General features: G+C 38.8%; 2 protein-coding genes across 5 annotated transcripts in view; both read right to left on the reverse strand.

Moving 5' to 3' along the window:
* Positions 1-2,040: 2,040 nt before the first annotated feature.
* Positions 2,041-7,818, reverse strand: crsp7 (cofactor required for Sp1 transcriptional activation, subunit 7). 2 transcript variants are annotated; one of them, XM_059345004.1, is made up of 3 exons: positions 7,506-7,818; positions 6,372-6,446; positions 2,041-6,283 (listed from the first exon to the last, which is right to left on the reverse strand). In XM_059345004.1, the coding sequence occupies exons 1-3, from the start codon at positions 7,575-7,577 to the stop codon at positions 4,559-4,561; spliced, it is 1,872 nt and encodes a 623-aa protein (XP_059200987.1). In that variant the 5' UTR covers positions 7,578-7,818; the 3' UTR covers positions 2,041-4,558. The 2 variants fall into 2 exon arrangements, with proteins under 2 accessions (XP_059200987.1, XP_059200988.1); XM_059345005.1 differs by lacking the exon at positions 7,506-7,818 and adding an exon at positions 6,650-6,786.
* Positions 7,819-9,016: 1,198 nt separating this feature from the next.
* The window catches only part of crtc1a (CREB regulated transcription coactivator 1a), a 33,710-nt gene continuing 23,369 nt past the window's right edge, over positions 9,017-19,357 (reverse strand). For 2 of the 3 annotated variants that reach the window (XM_059344280.1, XM_059344278.1), the window contains 3 exons: positions 17,726-17,809; positions 17,444-17,621; positions 11,781-15,577 (listed from right to left, as the gene is read on the reverse strand). In XM_059344280.1, the coding sequence (XP_059200263.1) occupies positions 15,372-15,577; positions 17,444-17,621; positions 17,726-17,809 (468 nt within the window). In that variant the 3' untranslated portion in view covers positions 11,781-15,371. Of the gene's footprint in view, positions 10,575-11,780; positions 15,578-17,443; positions 17,622-17,725; positions 17,810-19,357 lie in introns of those variants that run through there. The other variant, XM_059344279.1, reaches the window with a different exon arrangement.

Here is a 19,357-nt window from a genome sequence, read left to right on the forward strand (position 1 = left end):
GTGGTGGAATGTAACTAAGTAGATTTACTCAAGTACTGTACTTAAGTACAGTTTTGAGGTATGTATACTTCACTTGAGTATTTATTTTTTTAAATGCAACTTTATAGTTCTACTCCACTACAATTTGAGGCAAATATTATACTTTTTACTCCACTACATTTAGCCGACAGCTTTGGTCACTTTTCAGGTTTAACATGAAAAACATGAAAAATTTTAAGTTTTTTTTAAATTAAACCTCATAACAGTATATTAAGTAGTTAATGAGTCCTACCTTAAGAAATGAAACGCTGCTTATATAAATGCATCAAAACAAATATATATATATATCAATCTGAGTGGGTCCATTCTGATTGAGTACTTTTACTTTTGATACTTTAAGTACATTTTGATGCTGATACTTTTGTTTAAGTTTTGAATGCAGGACTTTTACTTGTAGAGGAGTATTTTCACAGTGTGGTATTAGTACTTTTACTTTAGCAAGGGATCTGAAAACTTCGTCCACCTCTGGTTATATCTCAGCCTGGATGCAAGCATTGTTCAGGCAAATACAGTGTAACATTGTAAGATTATTCCTCCTAACATCAACATCCAGAGAAAACATATCACTAACCGTTACCAACATACATTTTCTAAAAGGAAGCCCACTCACTGTGACACATACCCAGTTGTTTTTCCAGACCAGCCATAATCTAATTAAAGACAATAGGTCTATTGGTATAGATGGAGCTAAATATTGACTATTGGCTATCTCAGGGAAATTCAATTGGACAAAGATGCAACTAGCTACCTTAAAACTTGACATTTGTTTCAGCTAGTCTCGTTCCATGGTGCATTTATTTACTTTTCTAACACCTGAATTAATTTGTGTGGGAAATTAAGTTGAGCATCATCATGAGTGAAGCATGTTTGAGGTTAGGGAGCTTCTAAAGGGGTTTAATGCTGAAAATAAATCTAGAATTTAACACTGAAAGGGTGTCCAATAAATATCAAAGCCCATATGTAGATGTACTGCATCGCCCACGAGGTACATTTGTGGTCGATATGCTAACTGAAGTGTCGAAGGATTGACTGAGAGAACATGTATATCAACAAATGTTTGGCTTTTTTTGCCCTGAGAAAAGTTATTATCCAAACACTTTGAGGATTTTGGTGCTGTTGTCCGTCCGCCTTTCTTCATCTTTGGGTTTCATATTGTCGGTTGGATAAAGAAAAGCAAGTTAAAGATCATGAGAAAGTCATCAGCAGGTTAATACATAATGAAATGAAGCCCTCATAACAACCAGTCACATCATAATTAGATTTTATGGAATGCTTTTCCTACTCAACAGATTCTAATATGACAAGATGTGATGTAAAATTTTGAAATACTAACAATGACGTTAGCCTAGGTGCGTCTCAGTCTGCAGTCATAAACAGCTGTATTTCTGAGGGTGCGTGTCAGGTGATTACATCATACAGGTGTGCAGTGGACTGATTCAGTGTCTGAGGGTAAACACCCGAGGGGGCGGACAGTTACTCATGCTGAGATCTGTGATGAGATGACGTCAGCTCACTGAGTCACCACATGGAGTGACGTAGTGATGACACCGCCAAGTCTATCAAACCTGTAGAGACCCATAGACAATCTGGTGAGGTTAATAAATAAATAAATCTAAATGTTTTCCTTCTTTCTTTACTGTTGGGGTTGCCTTTTTTGTCTCTTACTGGTTGAGGACCAGCTAAATGTTAAGTATGATCCTTTTATTTGAAAATAGAGGGCCATATATTTGTTGTGGGCATTAAAAAACCCATAATCTGATCAATGAATTCCTACTGAACTGAAATGACTCATACCATACCACACAGATGCAGACAAAGACAACATGCACCCCCTTGTGGATGAACTGCGTAAATACAACAGATTACAGCATAATGCAACTTTAACAGTGAAGCTCGAAACAAGAGGCAGAAGTATACAGAGCTCAGACTGACCATGATGTTTCAACAGGGGCAAAATATTTGAGGTTGCACCGTAAAAGACCCACGAGTCAGTCACTGAGCTGAAGATTTAGATCATTTTATTTTTCAAACAATTGAGAGATGTTAAACACTGAACAAATAAAGATGCCCCAGTCAAAACTCCAGAAAACAGATTCTTATCAACCGGTTGTAGCACTTTTTCCTTTATTGCCAGCTGCGTTGTTGTGCAGTTTTCTCATTGTCTGCAGCTTCACCCTCTCCAGATCAGTGTGTACAAAAAGTAACAGAAACGGTGCATATACCAGCGTCATATTGATCACGGGATTTGCAAAGCTTGCACATACACCCAGCTCCACAGACAGGCGTGTTTTATGCAGAGGCAAATCCAGATTTACCATTTTTACCAAGGCACATTGGTAGGGATGAATGACTGAAAGAATGAATGGACAGAGGCTTAATTTAAGTCATGTGAGGAAAAAGCAGTAGTGACTGATGAGTATAAAGGGACATCAAAATTAAGTTTAGGTTGTCACATGGAAAATGCCAAAAATATCTGATGCACACAGCTTTCTCTCTCTCCGCCATTCATGTTTGCTGTATTGAAAAATGGAAGCAAAATAAATGATCCATAAACAACATCCTAAACGTTTTCTAAACTATCGGAAGCAGCTGCAAAAAACTTGTAATGTGTCTTTAACGACTGAATGAAAGTTTTGTGGACACAGATTGTAGGAGCATCAGTCACTGTAAGTATTTGAATTAAGTCAGTAATGAAACGACCGACAAGTTGTCAACAAGTGCATAAGAGGTCTCAACCCTGTACATTCACTAAGGCTGTTTAACTCGGAAAAATATTGTGATGGAATTTCAGAAGGCAAACAATATTTAGAAGAAAGGAAGAAAAAGGGAGTTCCAGTATTCAAATATTTCCGTGTCTTTTGTCTCTATAATGCATTTATTGATCAGCACCATCTGATTTGACATTCTTAAATATATTAGAGGAATACTTCACCTTTAAAATGACCATGGTATGGTAACTCGCCATGTTTTATCTTAAATTCTAAAAATTAAAAAAAAAATTCTCACATGCCTCCACAGTTAATGATAGGGCTGAAAACATAGTAAATCCTCAATTTATTTAAGTAAATGGGAGTCGTGTTTTGCATTTTCACAAAAAACTTTTGATTTAAAACACTTTGGCTAGTACCATGTCAGGCTTGACAGTAGCACTACTCACCCAGACTGACAAACTCTCACTGCGCCCGCACAAGCATGTGACAGTAGTGGGGGAGTGTTTCAACAGCAAGGTTTTCACAAAAATGCGTGTTTGGGACTTAGCAAGCATACGATTGGAAAAATGAGACTTGGATTATACTGCACCCGTTGTGAGAGTTTGAAACAGATTTGATATAGTTATGCTGTTGTTAGACCTCTATTTCCCTTTAATTCATTAAGGATTTTCTCCTGGTTTCTGTTTGTTCGTTCACTGTGGAGGCAGTCGTGAAAAACGTTTAAGAATTCAAGGTAACATGCGGTGAGAAAACTTGATAAACAAATGGTTATTTTAATGGCAAAGCATCCATTTAAGTTTGGAAGAAGTCAGTATGAGTTTTTAATTTTAGCTTAATGAATTGTAAATCAGCACCGCACTATTTGCACTGCACTAAACCAAATTACTTTCTGAATAAATTTCCTCTTGAGAGTTGAGATGGGATGGGCACATGGGAGCTGTGTGATGAGACAGAGAGCGAAGGTTGGAGTATGGAATGTTAATGACCAAAAGCATTGTCCGATCTTAAAGATAGAACATGCAAAAAACATTTGTATGCCCCTTGAACATTGAAGATAAGGCTGACAGCATTGTGATGCAAACAGGAAAAAAAACAAAACACAAAACCAGATCTATAGGTTTCTGAACGTCCCATAAATGAAATGGTCAAAAATAAATAGATGTATACATGATAAGAAATTTATAATTTACTCTTTATATCTCACATAAAGCTTCTTGTAACTGCCAAATATGATCCAGTATTTCAAACTCTGGACATGTTCGGCTCTACCTGTGCTAGATCTATCAACACCTTTCTGGGCACCAACATGGCGGTCTGGACAGGACAGCTAAACCCCGGCCTTCCCTCAAATTTAGCCCTAGACTGTAATTCCTCATTAGAAACTGGAAGGTATATGTATAAAAAAAAGAAAATCATCCCAGTGAACCTGAAATAGAGGTACGAATAAGATCATCAAAAATTCACATCATAACACCATTTCTGGTTGTCTAGGATAATTGTCCTCTCTTTATTACCTTCAGTGTTAGTAGCAGCACTCTGCACCTAGGGCCTCATCATTCCTGTGGCTTTCAGTTTGAAAAATAAAACAGAAACAGCCCTTGGTATTACAAACTCAACTATTCTTTTAATCTTTACTCTTTTTTATACCAAACCCTCATTAGATTATCACAGGAAGAGGCATGGGAGAGGGAGTTTAGCAGGCCTGGCTTTTGCCGAACTCACAGTGGACAAACAAAATCACAAAGTATCTCGTCTCTGTGGGGAGACAAAGAAAGGAGTGGAAAAGGACAGCAACCTTCCCAAACACCTCAGTCTAGGCAAACATATGGCAGGATGTTCAATTTGCTTTCATCCCCATGAGGGTCCAATGTTATGCACTCTGTCCAATCATACCAGGTGCCCTCGGTGTCATAACAACCGTTCACCCCCTGCCAGTGCTGTGTGTGTACCCTGTCCAGGTCCCCGTCCGTCACCTCCCGGCTAATGCCCGGTAAATCCCCTACTGCGCTGTCTTTCTGCAGAACATGTACCTTCCTTGAGTCCTTGATTTCCTGTTCTTCCCTTTTCAGATACTCTGACATGAAAAAGTGTGCACTCGGGGCCTGGACCCCAGAGGAGGTGAGCACATTACTCTGAAGGTTCAAGTAGGACTGGATGATTTCATTTCTGGACAGCTCCTTCCAGTTTGTTTGATGGAAAGGGTTGGGGTTGGGGCTGGGACCTGGGACTGGGGCCAGGGCTGGGACAGGGACTGGGGTTGGGACAGGGACTGGGACTGGGGTCGTGGGAGCGGGCTGTAGTACAGTGCTTTCAGTTCTCTGCCTAGACTCTGTAGGGTCAGGAGTGGGGGCATCCTCTATTTGAGAAGGTTCTTTATGTACCAAAGATTTGATCTGACCTGTGACAGGATCAAATGTTAATCTGCGTTCTTTTAACCGCACAGGTTTAGTTGTGTCCTCTATTTTCTGACCATCAAGGTTGACAGAGTAGTCTCTTGACCTGTACTTCCTCCGTTTATGCTCTGAGTTGGGAACCGTTGGCCCGTCTGTGTCATCAGATACAGACATGGCTCCCTCAGATGTCGGTCTGTGTAGTTCTGAGTTGTGTTGGGGGTGAGAGGGTGAAGGGGAGATTGATGGGGATTCCAGTGATGCAGATATGTCTTGTGGTGGGCAATGAGAGGGGACATCTGACGAACTGGCCCAGTGCATTGAAGACCTATGAGAAGAATGTGGCAGCTTGTCAGTGTAAGAAGCTTGGGCTGGGGAGGATACAGGCTGGGACAAGGGAGAGTCCCTAGAGGAAGGGCTTGGGACAGGGGTTCCTTTCGGGGCATATGCTGAGGAGCGCTTGGTCACTGTGTCTGGCTTCATGCTCCTCGGACTGGTAGTAACGCCGCGGGGACTTTTGGCTTGATAATACCCCCCTCCTCCCCCTTCATCCAATCTGGCCTGTTGCTGCATCACAGCAACCTTGATCATAGAGGAAGTGCTAGGTAGTTTGGCCACTCCAGGGGAGCTGGGGCGAGGCTTGACAGCATTAACCGGAATTCTGTTGATTTTATCATTATCAAGGTGCTCTATCCGAGATCTGTCAGGAGACGGGACGACTTGCTGGTCAGGCAGGGCATCAGGGCTGCCCGAAATCCCATTGGTGGGTGGTGGGGAAACAGAGTTATCAAATGAAGACATCTTGGAGATTTTTTCTGGTAAGTGCACTCCGCTGTCTCTGTGCTCGGCTCTGCGTTTGCGGCTGCTTGATTTCTCAGCTTTTGGTGAGTATGTGTTGTGAACATCGTTTCTAATTTTGACTTCAGGGACACCCTTCCCCGACACAGAAATGTCAGGAGGAGAGGCATCCGTTCTGCAGGGATGAGAACTGCCATTGGTAGACCCAGGGGTACTGGCAGTCACAGCTGGCCCAGGTTCAATCAACTTTTGCCAGGTCCTTAAGAGTTTCTTAGCACGCTTAGCAAGGTCTTCATTCTTGGTCTTCTTCCTTACATCATTGATCAATTTTCCGAGACGGGTTTCCTACATAAATAACATGTTAAAGTTAAAACAAATTTGGCAACACAATTTCTTGATGAAGTAATAGTTCACATATAATCAACTGTCTTACCTCAAGTGCTTCTTTGGTGATAGGATACTTTTCAAGACAGGTAATTACCTCCAATACATCCACCATATTGCGTATCTGCAGGGAGGACAAACAAACATTTTGAATTACTTCAGCTGCACTGTTTCTGGCACAAAACAAATATTTAGTAAGAGCCTAATATCACCATTAACAGCGGAAGTCCCCATTGAATGAACATTCTGATCACAGTCCTGATATATAGAAGACTAGATTAAAAAAAACATGTATATTGGAAGACAATGGAAACGACTGATACTCACATTATTATTAGAGTATACTACATTGATGTTGTGCCTATAAATGCTATTGAATCGTGTCTGCAACGTGTGTGAGTATGGGTGCAAGTTAGCTAGTAAGTTAGCTTGGGAAACATTAGCTTCTCTGTAGGTTTCGGATCGACGTTGAAAAGTAATGATGGCAAAGTGTCAACTCAAAAAACCTTCATCATTGCAAACGTTTTAACCAAAGTGTCACACTCGAGCCAAAACTAGGAGCAGAAGGCGATGAACTTTAATTTCAACGAGTTTATGATCCTGTCGAGAAAGTCGACCAGACTTAGCGTATCTGCATTAGCTAATGTGGCTACCGCTAGCATTTAACTAACTTCAGAAGGAAGAGTCCGTAACGTAAGTTAGCTATTCAAGCTAAGAGTTAGCTAGCTTCCTCCCACACTTCGCTAACAAGGAATTATTGGCGTTAAAGGGGCTCTACAACGAAACCCTGGTCATTGAGTAGAACATACAGATAATGCAATGGTAAAATTGTTTTGGTAGGGCACATGTATGCATTAGCTATTTTTTGAAGACATTAAATACCCTAAACCCGTTCAGCGTTGCGTCTGGGCTAGCAGCTAGCATGCTACATAAACCAGCTAACGCCAGATTGATGTCTAACCAGCACTGCTGCTAAGTTAGCTTTCAAGCTGTCAAACCAAGAGTCGCTCCGTCTTTCGCAGTCATTCGACGGGTCGGTGCCAAGCCTAAATCGTAAATCAGGCTTTTATTAAAACAAGGAAATGGTTGATTGACAGCTGTTTGTGTGAACTGCCTTGTTTAGTTTGCCGGAGTGCAGGTAAACAAGCTAACGTTAGCTCGCTAGCCTGCTAGCTGTACTCACATTGCTGTGAGTGTCGATGGCCTGCAGCAGCCGGTCCCTCATCTGCTGCGGGGTTGCTGACACCGTTGTCATTGCCTGTTCGGTGCGATCCGGAGGATGGAGGGAGGAATCCTCCAAAATGAAACCCGGGTGACAATGAGGACTCAAAAGCCGCTGCGGTACCACGTCAGGCGTCCGAACAGCATATTCTTCTGTCGCCTGTAAGGTAGACGGCTCAGTTTCTCTCACATGGAGTGGAAGATGTGTTGCTGTGTTGACCGTCGGCTGCTGCCTGCTGGGCGCTCTAGCAACTCACTACCAGCTGCTGGATCCCTCAACGGCCTCCTGAGGCATGCTGGGATACGATGTGTGCGCTTTGACGTCTGCACGTAACCAAGTAAACATCCCTGCCGTCCACCTACACCCTGCCCTGGGTATTCCCAGGGATACATTAAGGACACACTATACATGAACTAGAAGAAGAAACAGCCTGTCGTTTGTTTTCCCCCTGTATTCATAGCATAACTGCTTCCACAATCATTTTGTTTTGCACAAAGCTTTAAATAGATGTTATTTTTTGAACATTTAACAACTACCTCCCTGTAATTAACCTGCAAAAATGTATTTACATAATATACTATATTTACATATATATTTTTAAGATGCTTTTACCGTTGTGTGCCTTAACCTGCTTGTATTCAGCTATATATCGTCACCCTGTTAAAATAGTCGCCCTGTTAAAATAATCGGCTAAGTTTTGCAGGAAACACAAAAAACTTCACCAAAAGCGTAACATATGACATTTATTGATCATTTCACTCAAAAAGGATGTAACAAATGATGGCTATTGGCATAGTAATAACACTGTGTGTAAATTATGTAACTTAAGATAAATAAATGACTTAGGCAATTTTTTGAATTTTTTGTGACTTAAGCAAGATATGGTAACACTTTATTTTGAAGGTGTCTACATAAGAGTCACACAAGCCTGTCAGAAACATGACACTACAAGTATCATGAGCATTAATGTTACTTCAAAGTGTCATTAATGTTCATGACACATCCCATGTCATGTTTATGACACACTCTTATGTAGACACCTTCAAAATAAAGTGTTACCATATCTTGCTTAAGTCACATTTTAAGTCACATTTTATTTTGACTTAGACATAATAAATCTGCTTAAGTCACACACTTGACATAGGCCATTATCTTAAAGGGGTAAAATCACATGATCTGATCAACTGAGGATGTAGGTTATTTTACCATAGGTGGCCGGAGTCATGAGGAGATGATTTAGGCAAAATATGACTTAGGCGATTATTTTAACAGTGTTACAACATATGTATGGTGAGGGTGTACTTCACTGTTTCTTTCATAATGTCCTCATGATCTGTCATTACATACATTATATCATATATAAGTGGTGTAGCTGAATTTAAAGCCTATACATTTAGCCCCACATGAAAATATAAGTATAGTCTGATGAAATTTTAATTACCAATCAATTTGTGTTTTTTCTTTTTTCAATATTCAATTGTCATTTAGGGTAGTCTATAAGATGTCAAATTTGATGGAAAAGGTTCATCACAGTCTCCCAGAGACCTCTTCAGACTCCTAGATGTTGAAAACAAATGTCATTTTCCCAATGATGCACCAGAATCTTTAATACATATATTTTACAAATATATACAAATTATTACTTTTTGGACTGAAATGAAAGATTATATATAAAATATTATATTGTGTAATTCTGCATGGTACATTTTGAAAGTTTCCCCTAATTTCAATGGATCTTTCTGTGAGTTTAAAGAATGATTTAAACTCTCAAATGTATACAAACTAAATTGTTTATATAATTATATATGATTTACATTTATCCCAATTTAAATGAGTATTCTTATTTATTCAAAGTCATGTTCTTGTTTTTCTGTATTATTATGCTTAGAACGTATCTGCAGTTTTTTGTTTTGTTTGCATAAAGATTGGGGGGCAACAAACCCTCCCCAACACATTTCCAGATAATGTTCTTTAGGATCTTTTGCTTGATAAAAACTTGGGCTTCTTCAGTAATCAAAATTGTTTCCGACTAATTTTCTGTCTAATGGATGGCTAGACTAATCGTTTTAGCTCTAAACTGAACCACAGACAAAAGGAAAAGGAAACACATAAGCCACGTGCCACATTCCAGAGAAATAGCGAAGTAATATATAGATCACTCATTTTTCGGTCATCTATCATTAAGAGGCCTATTAGTTTCGTCCCAGACACAGCTTGCAAATTCTCCCAGCTATCATTAATCTCCTTTACAATAATTACATTACCAAAGGTCAATTCTGAGGCGGACATTCAAATAAAAGTGTGCTATTGATGTATTTACCACAACATGAAACTTATTATGAATGATCGATTTTGATGCGGTTTTATATTGCTGTTTTCCACCAGCAGATGGAGTCCTTCAGTTTTCAAAAGGTGGTACAGTAAAAGAGCAGATGCTGCATCACTGGCCCAGATTGTTTATAAGACACTATTGAGCCATTTGGAGGGTATCAGTGAGGGTGAAGAGCGGGAACTTGGCCTTTAAACTGAGTCCCATGAAGCACAAGCAGCCTGACTCTTGCAGTCATGCTTAGATTTAGTGTTTTCAGGAATGTGGTTATTTCCAAGGTTTTCAAGTGGCTTAATAGTCACAGACAAATAGAAAACAGATTTGTATTGGCTGCGTTATTCTATGAATAATTGGCAAAAATTAGAGAAACATATGAGGATCTGCCTCTTATAATAGCTTCTTGATGGCCACAGTATAAATGGCAAGGCAATAACCATCACAACACAATCAGGAATCTTACAGAAAGGACAGAAATCTTACCACCAGTTATCTTGGTCAATACTTTTGTCATACCCGTCCCACATGCAAAATGTCCAGTGTCAACTCATTAAAATTGTTTGTGTGGACAGAGTGGGAGAGGCAGGGCATGTGCTGGGCGTGGAGCTGTGGAGTGGGTGTGAAAGTCCAAGTTATGCCAGTTATGGGGGCTGCAATCCTCATGTAGCTACTGTTTTTGTTTTCTAGTGCTTTTTGAAGTCCACCTAAACAAGACAAAAATAAGAAGAAAAATAAGAAATGCCCTTTTTTTTGCTTCGTCAGATATATTTATTTTCATTTCATTTACAAATAATAATGCAAAGATACAAAGACAGAAGCCTTCACACAAGAAAAATACATCAGGTACAGTTCAAACAAAAGCATATTTCATCTTTAATATAGCACACATTTACAGCCAACTTGGATTCTTTTGGTCTGATTTGACAGTTAAAATAGAAAACACACAATTTGAAGGTTTGAACCAGTACCAATTTTTTTAAAGGGTTAGCTCAAAAAAGTACCAACTTGCCAAGCTGTGCTGCAGAATGCTAGATTTTGCATATTCTATGAGCATAATGTTTCCTGTTGCTGCGAGTGTACTATAGGAGCACAGCGCACTCCTTCACGGCAGTAAAATGCATGTGCAGTGTTTGGAATAGTATCACTGTACTCAGAAACAAAATACATCGTATAACAATTTAGCTGCCATTGTATGAGGCTTGAACCAGCAGCGGGCTGTCCTCAAAATGCACACATCATAGATGTGGGTAACCCACTGAGTGACTGTACACCACTATGACTCATTTTCCTGATTGTGTTTTAACATGTTGTGTCACAATGTCAATCTACATGTATCTATATGTATATAGCCTGACCAGACAGTATTTGTATCTGATATTTCTTATGTTATTATTTCTTACTGTATGTCTATGTTGTTTCTCAGGCAACATGTATATATGTATAATATTCACTACAAAATAGATTTATAAAACAAGGCAAAACTAAATACTTAATTCAAAGCAAAATACAATATGTCAAGGTATTTTCTGAGATATTTTTGAAATTCAGCATCATGCAGAAAAGAGATTCCCCAGGTAGTGGTTAGGATATGTCAGTCGCATCTCTTTTAAGTTAGGCTGCAAAAACTCCGGTAGTAATGTTCGATGTAAACAATGTATTGACACGTTCATAGTTTAGATATGAAATAATTTGTACCTCAGTACACTATTTAAAAAAACAAAAACAAAGGGAGAGTTGTGTTTCAACAGTTAGAAGGATAAAATGTCAAAGTATTTTTCGCATTTATGGCTGTTTTGAACTTTGGCTTTCTGGTTCAACTGTTGATTTAACACAGAATATACAGTGCTGATGACAGATTTACTACAAAACTAAATCCAGTATAATCTAAATAGTACCTGTTCTTTCAAAAGAAAACTTCTGATAGCATGTAGCTGCTCATAGCAAGTACATAGGAAGGGGAATATCTGCAAAATAAGTCTGTAACTAGAAAATAAAAAGTGCTTTCAGGGCCTTGAAATGCTTATGAATGATGAAATTAGTTCATAACTTGTGAATAGATTATTAAGGTCATAATGTTGAAGTTACATTACTGATTCACTGTTAAATCTCTATAGCAAAACAATTTTGTCATTCTACACTACGAGTGGTTCATATGTAGTCCGTTATTCCAGATACAGTATTTAACAAATGTTTTTTTATGGCGAGAAAAACACACATTGCTCTGTTGTAAACTCTTGTTTCTGTAAACACCGGTGTAGTACCAGTGCATACCTGAACGTTGATGCATAAAAAGGTGGCAGTAACAGGCGACACATCAGTCAGAGCTATCTACATGAGCACAAAAAAAAGAAATACCAAAAAAAGAAAATGGACCTATACAAAGATGTCAGGCTCACTATAAAGTCTGAGGTCCAGCAGAGAGTATCGAGCCACAATGACATATTGCAGCACAGTATTTCTCAGTGCATTTTCTCACTTTGACATCATATCACATAAAGCACGAAAAACATTGTTCCTACCATACAGCAATATACAAAGCTAGTCTAGGTTTACCATGACGTAATAAAACTCTGTGGGAGTTGCACAGAAAAGAAGCACATACCGTATATTGCAGTGTAAAACAAAGTACCAAACAACAGCTTCTACATGTGCATAAAAGGCTGATTACCATATTTCTGATGCTTTTAGGCTTTACTTAGCAGATACATTAGCCTACACATGACGCTGAATTGAAAAGAGACAAAGGACAATATTACCAAACAAGAAAAACAAAAACACTTTGACAAAGTTGACTCCACCCTTAAAAGGAAATAAAACCCAAGCTGTAAAGGGGAAAACGTCCAAATATTCATGCAGTCACATCAATATTAAAGAAGGGGGGGGGGGAGGACTTGCATCAAATTTCAAAAACATGATGCATCCAAAACATTAGAGTATTTAAAAAAAGGAAAAAAAAAATTCAAGCTCAACAACTAAATTGTAACTGATTCGATCCACGTACCTGACGGAACATATTTGATTTACATGATGTGAGAACAATGGAAAACGCCGCACAGGAGGACCTTAACAAACATGAACAGAAGTAACGTTGCAGCTGCAGAATATCCTTTTTTATAGAGTGGAATATTTATGAGAAATGTCTATATAGTGTCCTAGAAATGCAATTATATTCATTTTATGACCATTTTTCATATTAATTATACCTGGACTGAATTCCAATATAAATTCCATAAAATACTTCTCAGGGACTGGTGGATCCCATCTGGCACAATATAATGTGATAATGTGCAAATTTCAAATGCACTCATCTGAGAAATTGCACTCTAATGTACCTGTATCCTTAAATATTTTAATAATAAACTTTTAATCTGATAATCAGTGATTATTTATACAAATATTTCTGGTTTATTTCCTTCTATTTTCCCAAAAACCTGCAATCAATAGCAGAAAGAGCTGCAGCGCAGGGACATGATCACCACAGTGCCAAAATACAAATAGTGTCCAAAAAGACAGCTAACAAAATGATCACTGATTAAGTAAAAACAACTCTATTAAATAGACAATCTGTATATGACTTTTCAAAAATAACTCTAATTTACTTTAGCTTTTTTTTTTCCATATTTCTTTTCTATTTTCTTTTTAAGAAGAAGGCAAGTTGAATCAAAGACAGGGCGAACAGGTCCAGTGCACATAACAGTCACAGGGGGAGGGTTTGGTATATTAACGCTCATAAGTCAGTGTTTTAAATAAATGCATAAAGTGCAATATGAGAGACGGGAAACAGTTATGTCACTGGGAAACACAGAAGTTTGTGCATGAAGCCTTATAAAAGCAGAATCGAAGCCCGGAGAGACATGGAGCAAATCAATAAAGGGCACAGACATTACGAGCATGACGAGGGAACGGATATTCAGTGCCACTGTTGTGCCGAGAAAACAAAAAAAAGTAACATATAAATCTTAAAACAGTATGCCACATCTCCTTCACGGGAAGAAAGAATCAACAGGTGAAAATATTTGGTCCTACAGTACATAAAGGCTCGATAAGAGAGGCAATGAGGATGACAAGATGGCAACAACACAACTGTTCAGATGTGACCTAAATACATTCTCATTGCATCAGCAATGCTGTTCTAGTACAGAGGCAGTTCAATTGTCTGGAAAAATATATATATTTCAACTACACTGAGGTCACATCTTTGGGAGTAATCCAGGAGAGTTTCTACTGTATGACACACGTACTGAGCATTTTTTTTCTCTAAAAACCGTACTAGTCTGAAAGAAAAATGTAAAGTTTCTAAAGTATCCAAAAAAATATAACATGGCACCATCGCTGTGCATTCTATAAGAAGCTTGCACATTGGCTTCCTTTTAAAAGGGTTCATTTTATCTGTTTCAGTTTACAGTCCTAAACCAATCGCTGTAGTTTTGCATAGATACCATTACGCAAAATCTAATCACATTCTGTACATGTAAAATATAAAACGAAAAACAAAGCATGTAAACATCTATTTCATAACAGAGGACTCATTTATCCATTTGGATTGGACTGATAAATGAGAAGTGGTATGGTAGTGATAGCGGATGAAGTAATGGATAAAGATCAGCACACCTTCAGAAACACAACACTAATGCAACTGTGAATTATGTAGGCCAAACCACCTGTGAAACAGTACAAATGACTTGACAATTAAATAGTTTTTCTCATTTACATAATAGTCATCTTTGCATGAAAACCAAAATGTCAAGCTATTAAGGCAAAACAAGTATGCACAGTGATTTGTGATTTCATGCATAACTGATGACTGCTATTTACTATGGTTAAATCAAAATTCAGTATCTCCTGAAAATAACTTAGGTGGCAAAATGATGACTCATCGTCACTCAAGACTTCAGTGGGAAAAAAAAGATCAAACCAGGCCTGACTTTGGCTTCTACGACAAACTGCACAGGGGTTTGCACTAAATTACTATCCAAACTGAATGTACTACTGAGAGCAACCAGCTTGGCACGGAGGGAGGTTTAACTTGTCAGGTGCTTCCTCTGAGTCACCAAGCTACTCTGTGTTAACAGGGGCGTGATAGCTATTCTGTCGATTGTTAAGGGTTTGCGTTGCAGACATGATTTAGTCAGTCATTGATGGAGAATAAGAGACCAGCCTCCTTCTGCCCTCGGGACATTTTCATCCCTCGAATGATAAACTAAGCATCTAAATAAATCAGAATTAACAAAACCATGAACATCATTCATACCATAACTTGAGTGTCATGAGTCGTAAACCATCCTTTTCCAGTCTTCAAAAACATTTCACTGCATGATATTTTAAAAGCTCTCTCGTGGGGTTTGATTAGTTGGTGTGGAATCGATGCTCTGCCCAGACGAGGTCTCCAACAGTGAACTCTCTGCTCGTCTTGGTTTTTATCCTCTCAGATGCAAACACCCCCGCTCCCCCCCCAGGGCAGCAGCATTCACACACCTGTGCAGGAGCATGTGGTGCGGTGGTTAGAGCCGGTCCAGGCGAAACGCGTCCTCTGTGGCGGGGTCAGCAAGGACCATGTCCGGGTCATTGAGCATGTGCAGGCCGTCAAGCGTCAGCGGGTCGATTTTCAGATCGTCCAGCGGGAACTGGGAGTCGACATCAAAGCTGACATCTGTGGACAGAGAGCCAGTCAGGTCCTTCGGCAGGCTGGGGGGAGACTCTCCGCTCACTGGGCACAAACAACAACAACAAATTAAAACGTTTATATTTATCTGTGTGCAGTTTGTAAGGGGGAGGGGGAATAAATCAAAGTCACCATGAAGAGAAAGAATCTTGACAAGTCTGGGTTATGATTTGATAAAAATGTTCTGCTAGACGCTTGACATCTTAATTACACATTTCCATTAACAACAGCATGCTAATTTTCACAAACAACTGAAGGCTAAACTCAAACATGCTAAAAAAAACTGTTACATACGTTTATTTTTTATTTTAATTTTATTTAAGTGTCACTTATGACAATTTTTCACAATTCCACACATATTGATTTAACTGCACCAATATGATGTTTATACTGTATCTTCTTCTCAGGCATCTTGGGGAAGTCATTTTTAGGGAAAGCTCTGTTAGGATGGTGCAAGTGAGGTGGGATAGATTTAGAAAAATAACCTTCCTTTTTCGAAAGCTTGTGAATGCAACACTGTTGCTCTCTAGTAATTCAGAATTAATTGTTAAACATTCACTCCAAACAGTTGTTGTCACACTAGGATTGCTGACCAAACCAACAAAACAATATCCACTTTTATATAACGAATAGTGTTATACATTTAGAACATACACTCACCAGTCACTTTATTAGGTACACCTGTACAACTGCTATTTAACGCAAATATATAATCAGCCAATCACATGGCAGCAACTCAATGCATCGATGCATGTAGACATGGTGAAGATGAGCTGCTGAAGTTTAAAGCGAGCACCAGAATGAGGAAGAAAGATGTTTTATAAGTGGCATGAGCAGCAGTTCTCTGGGCCAAAATGCCTTGTTGACACCAGAGGTCAGAGGACAATAAAAAGGCAACAGTAACTCAAATAACCACTCATTACAATCAAGGCATGCAGAAGACCATCTCTTATTTATACAGTCTATGTTCTGACGCACAGCACGTCCAACCTTGAAGCAGATGGGCTACAGCAGCAGAAGACCACACCACCACTTTATTAGGTGCACCTTGTGAGCTAATAAAGTGGCCGGTGAGTGTATATTGGATATTATTGAAGTGGTTTGTGAATTAATCTGACAGGAAAGGTTGGAAACAGCTTATTATTTTCCGTTTTTGTTGTCAGAGAGCCTGTCACTATATCAAGATATACACCGACCGGCCAATTCTTTAAGTACAACAGCTCTCCCAGTAATTCAAAGTACAGGTCTGTGTAAACGTTTTGGGGAGGTGTGAATAAATGCTGTAAAATAACAATGCTTTTAAAATGAAAAATGTGAATAGTTTATTTTATCAATTAAAAAATTAGTGAACAGAAGAAAAATCTAAATCAAATCAATATTTGGCGTGACCACCCTTCAACCTTCAAACAAGCCTCAATTCTTGTAGACATTTTTTCACGCCTGCCTAAGACTTTTGAACAGTACTGTAGATTTTAGGTTTTGTTGACCATGTAAGAAAGGTAATAATTGTACTAGAGTGCATTACATTGACTGTATTTTCTAATATTGTGGCACTACTATGTATATCAATTGTTAATGACCACAATATTAGAAATACCTCTTAATATAATGCAGTCCAGTTCAAATCTACTGCAAACCACAACCGCTATAATGAAGATATAGGTGAATTAATAACTCCCTGACTGTGCTAATCAAAGCAGAACATTGGTATTATTGTAAAGGGAGAATTTATGGATGGGGATGTTGTATTGGGTCACATTAAGTTATACAAGTGGACCTAATAAAGTGGCCAGTCGGTGCAAGCAAATATGAGCTTTATTCTGAAAATCTCTACAAAAGCTTCTCAACACATGGCCACAGTTCTTGCTGTTAAGAGAGTTAAGTGAGCTACATGATATGTTGAAGCAGCACCTGTGAGAATGATGTTGGGGATGTTGCCATGGCTACTGTAGGCCAGCTGCTGCGAGTCCTGAAGGTTGCAATGGCCAGTCAAGCCCATCATGAGCGCCTGGGAGTAGTTGAGGGTGGAGGTCTGGTTATACAGGCTGTCAGAGCTGATGGGGGTTTCAATCATGTTGAACTGCTCCAACTGGCAATCACAGCAAAAAGAAACATCACAACCCTTTCTGTTGTATCCAACATTTATAACTCTAAGGCTGAGAGCAGAACTATTCAGACATTTATGCTCTGTACCTGTTGTGAGAGCGCACTGGCCTGAATGGACGGGAGCTGCTGGTCGTAGAAGTCTGCAAACACGCTGCCCAGTATGGAGTTATGCTGCAACAACAAACAGGCCAAATCTATTTATATAGACTCTGGTATTTAATAAAAATGTCCTCGTGCAGACACTCAACTGTGAACATACTTCATCCAAGCTGCTGAAGTCATACATTTAACATAAAATGTGAAATATGAAAAAAGACACAGTCAAACAGCAACAAGGCTGGAACAATAAAGTGCTCAATATCACCACAACATCTGGAAGTGCAACTGTTTGATGCATCCAGCCTTCTGTGCATGAATAATACAATATTTGTGTTAATATTGCAGAGAGGAGAAGGCTGTGAACTCATTTATTATTCTATAAACATTATCATAGCTTAAATGTAAAAGGGATGACATGTATAGAAGAACAAGTAACCATTCTTCACGAACACCAAACATGTGACAACCCACTGAGGAATTTGCAGCCTGCTGTTTCAATAATAAATATAATCAGTCTTTGGAATATTTACAAAACGTTGCAGTATTTAAGTTTGCTGTGATATGCAAGTGAAGCAGGCATACATCAAATATCACAAGAAATAATGCATGAATATTTCATAAATAGAAATACTTACAAGACACAAAAGTGCCATTTTGGCAGCATTTTCCAATCTTAAAAACACTTAAATTGCATGGAAATTATTGAAAACCTGCAAAAAAAGGATCCCTTTAGCGCATATTAACTAACTAATTAAATGACTGAGTAAATTAATAACAAAGCAAACAAATGAATAAATAAATAAGGGACTTGATTTATTATGTGAACCACTTCATATCATCATCAAATGTCAGTATTCACTAAATACTGATGTCCAAAATCAGCCAGCTGAAGATAAGGGACTTGCACATTTTACTTTGAAAAGCCGGTGGCTCCTTCCATAGCAGCTTCCTCTGCTTCCTTCTGGCCTTGGTGTTTTAATTAACTCGCACCAAATGGAGTGAAATTCACATGAAATAAAGAGAATCATTGAAAATATAATCCCCTTTGTGGCTGTATTCTCCCTCCACTGACTCATCCAAGCTAATTCTCTTCAAGTTTCTCATTTCAACGTCCTCATTGAACCAGCGACAGAAATTCTCCTGTTTCATCGTGGCCTCTTAATGTATAAGTAATTGGATCATATTCTCAGCCCGTGCTCCTCCTAGTTCAAAACCAAATTATCTGTGTGTGCTGCAGATGTCCCCACAGGGCAGAGCAGAATAATGGAGCACACAGCCTGTCAGCTGTGGTTTAGCCTGTGGATAACCTCAGTGCTACATGAGTGAGCCACTTCAGCACAGGACAGAACTGAGTCGGGTTAAAGCAAACAGCAGGACAAACGTGTAAAAAAAACAACACAAAAAACACATACACACCCTCACACTCACCGCATTTCTTTTTCTCTGCACTATCCTTGTGCCTCTCTGGGGACATTTATGGCTCTGTTAATATGTATGGTATTAAATGTGTTTTTTTGTTTGTTTTTTTATAATATTGGACATTTAACCTCAGCTTACTGTACTGTCAAATACAGACACTAACATCCCCATTGAAACCCATTGAAACCAGAATATTTGATC

The sequence above is a fragment of the Centropristis striata genome, chromosome 11 (assembly GCF_030273125.1).
Source record: "Centropristis striata isolate RG_2023a ecotype Rhode Island chromosome 11, C.striata_1.0, whole genome shotgun sequence".
NCBI lineage: Eukaryota > Metazoa > Chordata > Actinopteri > Perciformes > Serranidae > Centropristis > Centropristis striata.

What these genes read in the sequence shown, in the direction of transcription:
- crsp7 (XM_059345004.1), bottom strand. Translation starts at nt 7,577, where the DNA reads ATGACAACGGTGTCAGCAACCCCGCAGCAGATGAGGGACCGGCTGCTG. An exon ending in CCATCGACACTCACAGCAAT is followed by an intron (nt 6,447 to 7,505) that starts GTGAGTACAGCT and finishes TCCTCCCTGCAG; the next exon opens with ATACGCAATATGGTGGATGT. An exon ending in TCACCAAAGAAGCACTTGAG is followed by an intron (nt 6,284 to 6,371) that starts GTAAGACAGTTG and finishes TTATTTATGTAG; the next exon opens with GAAACCCGTCTCGGAAAATT.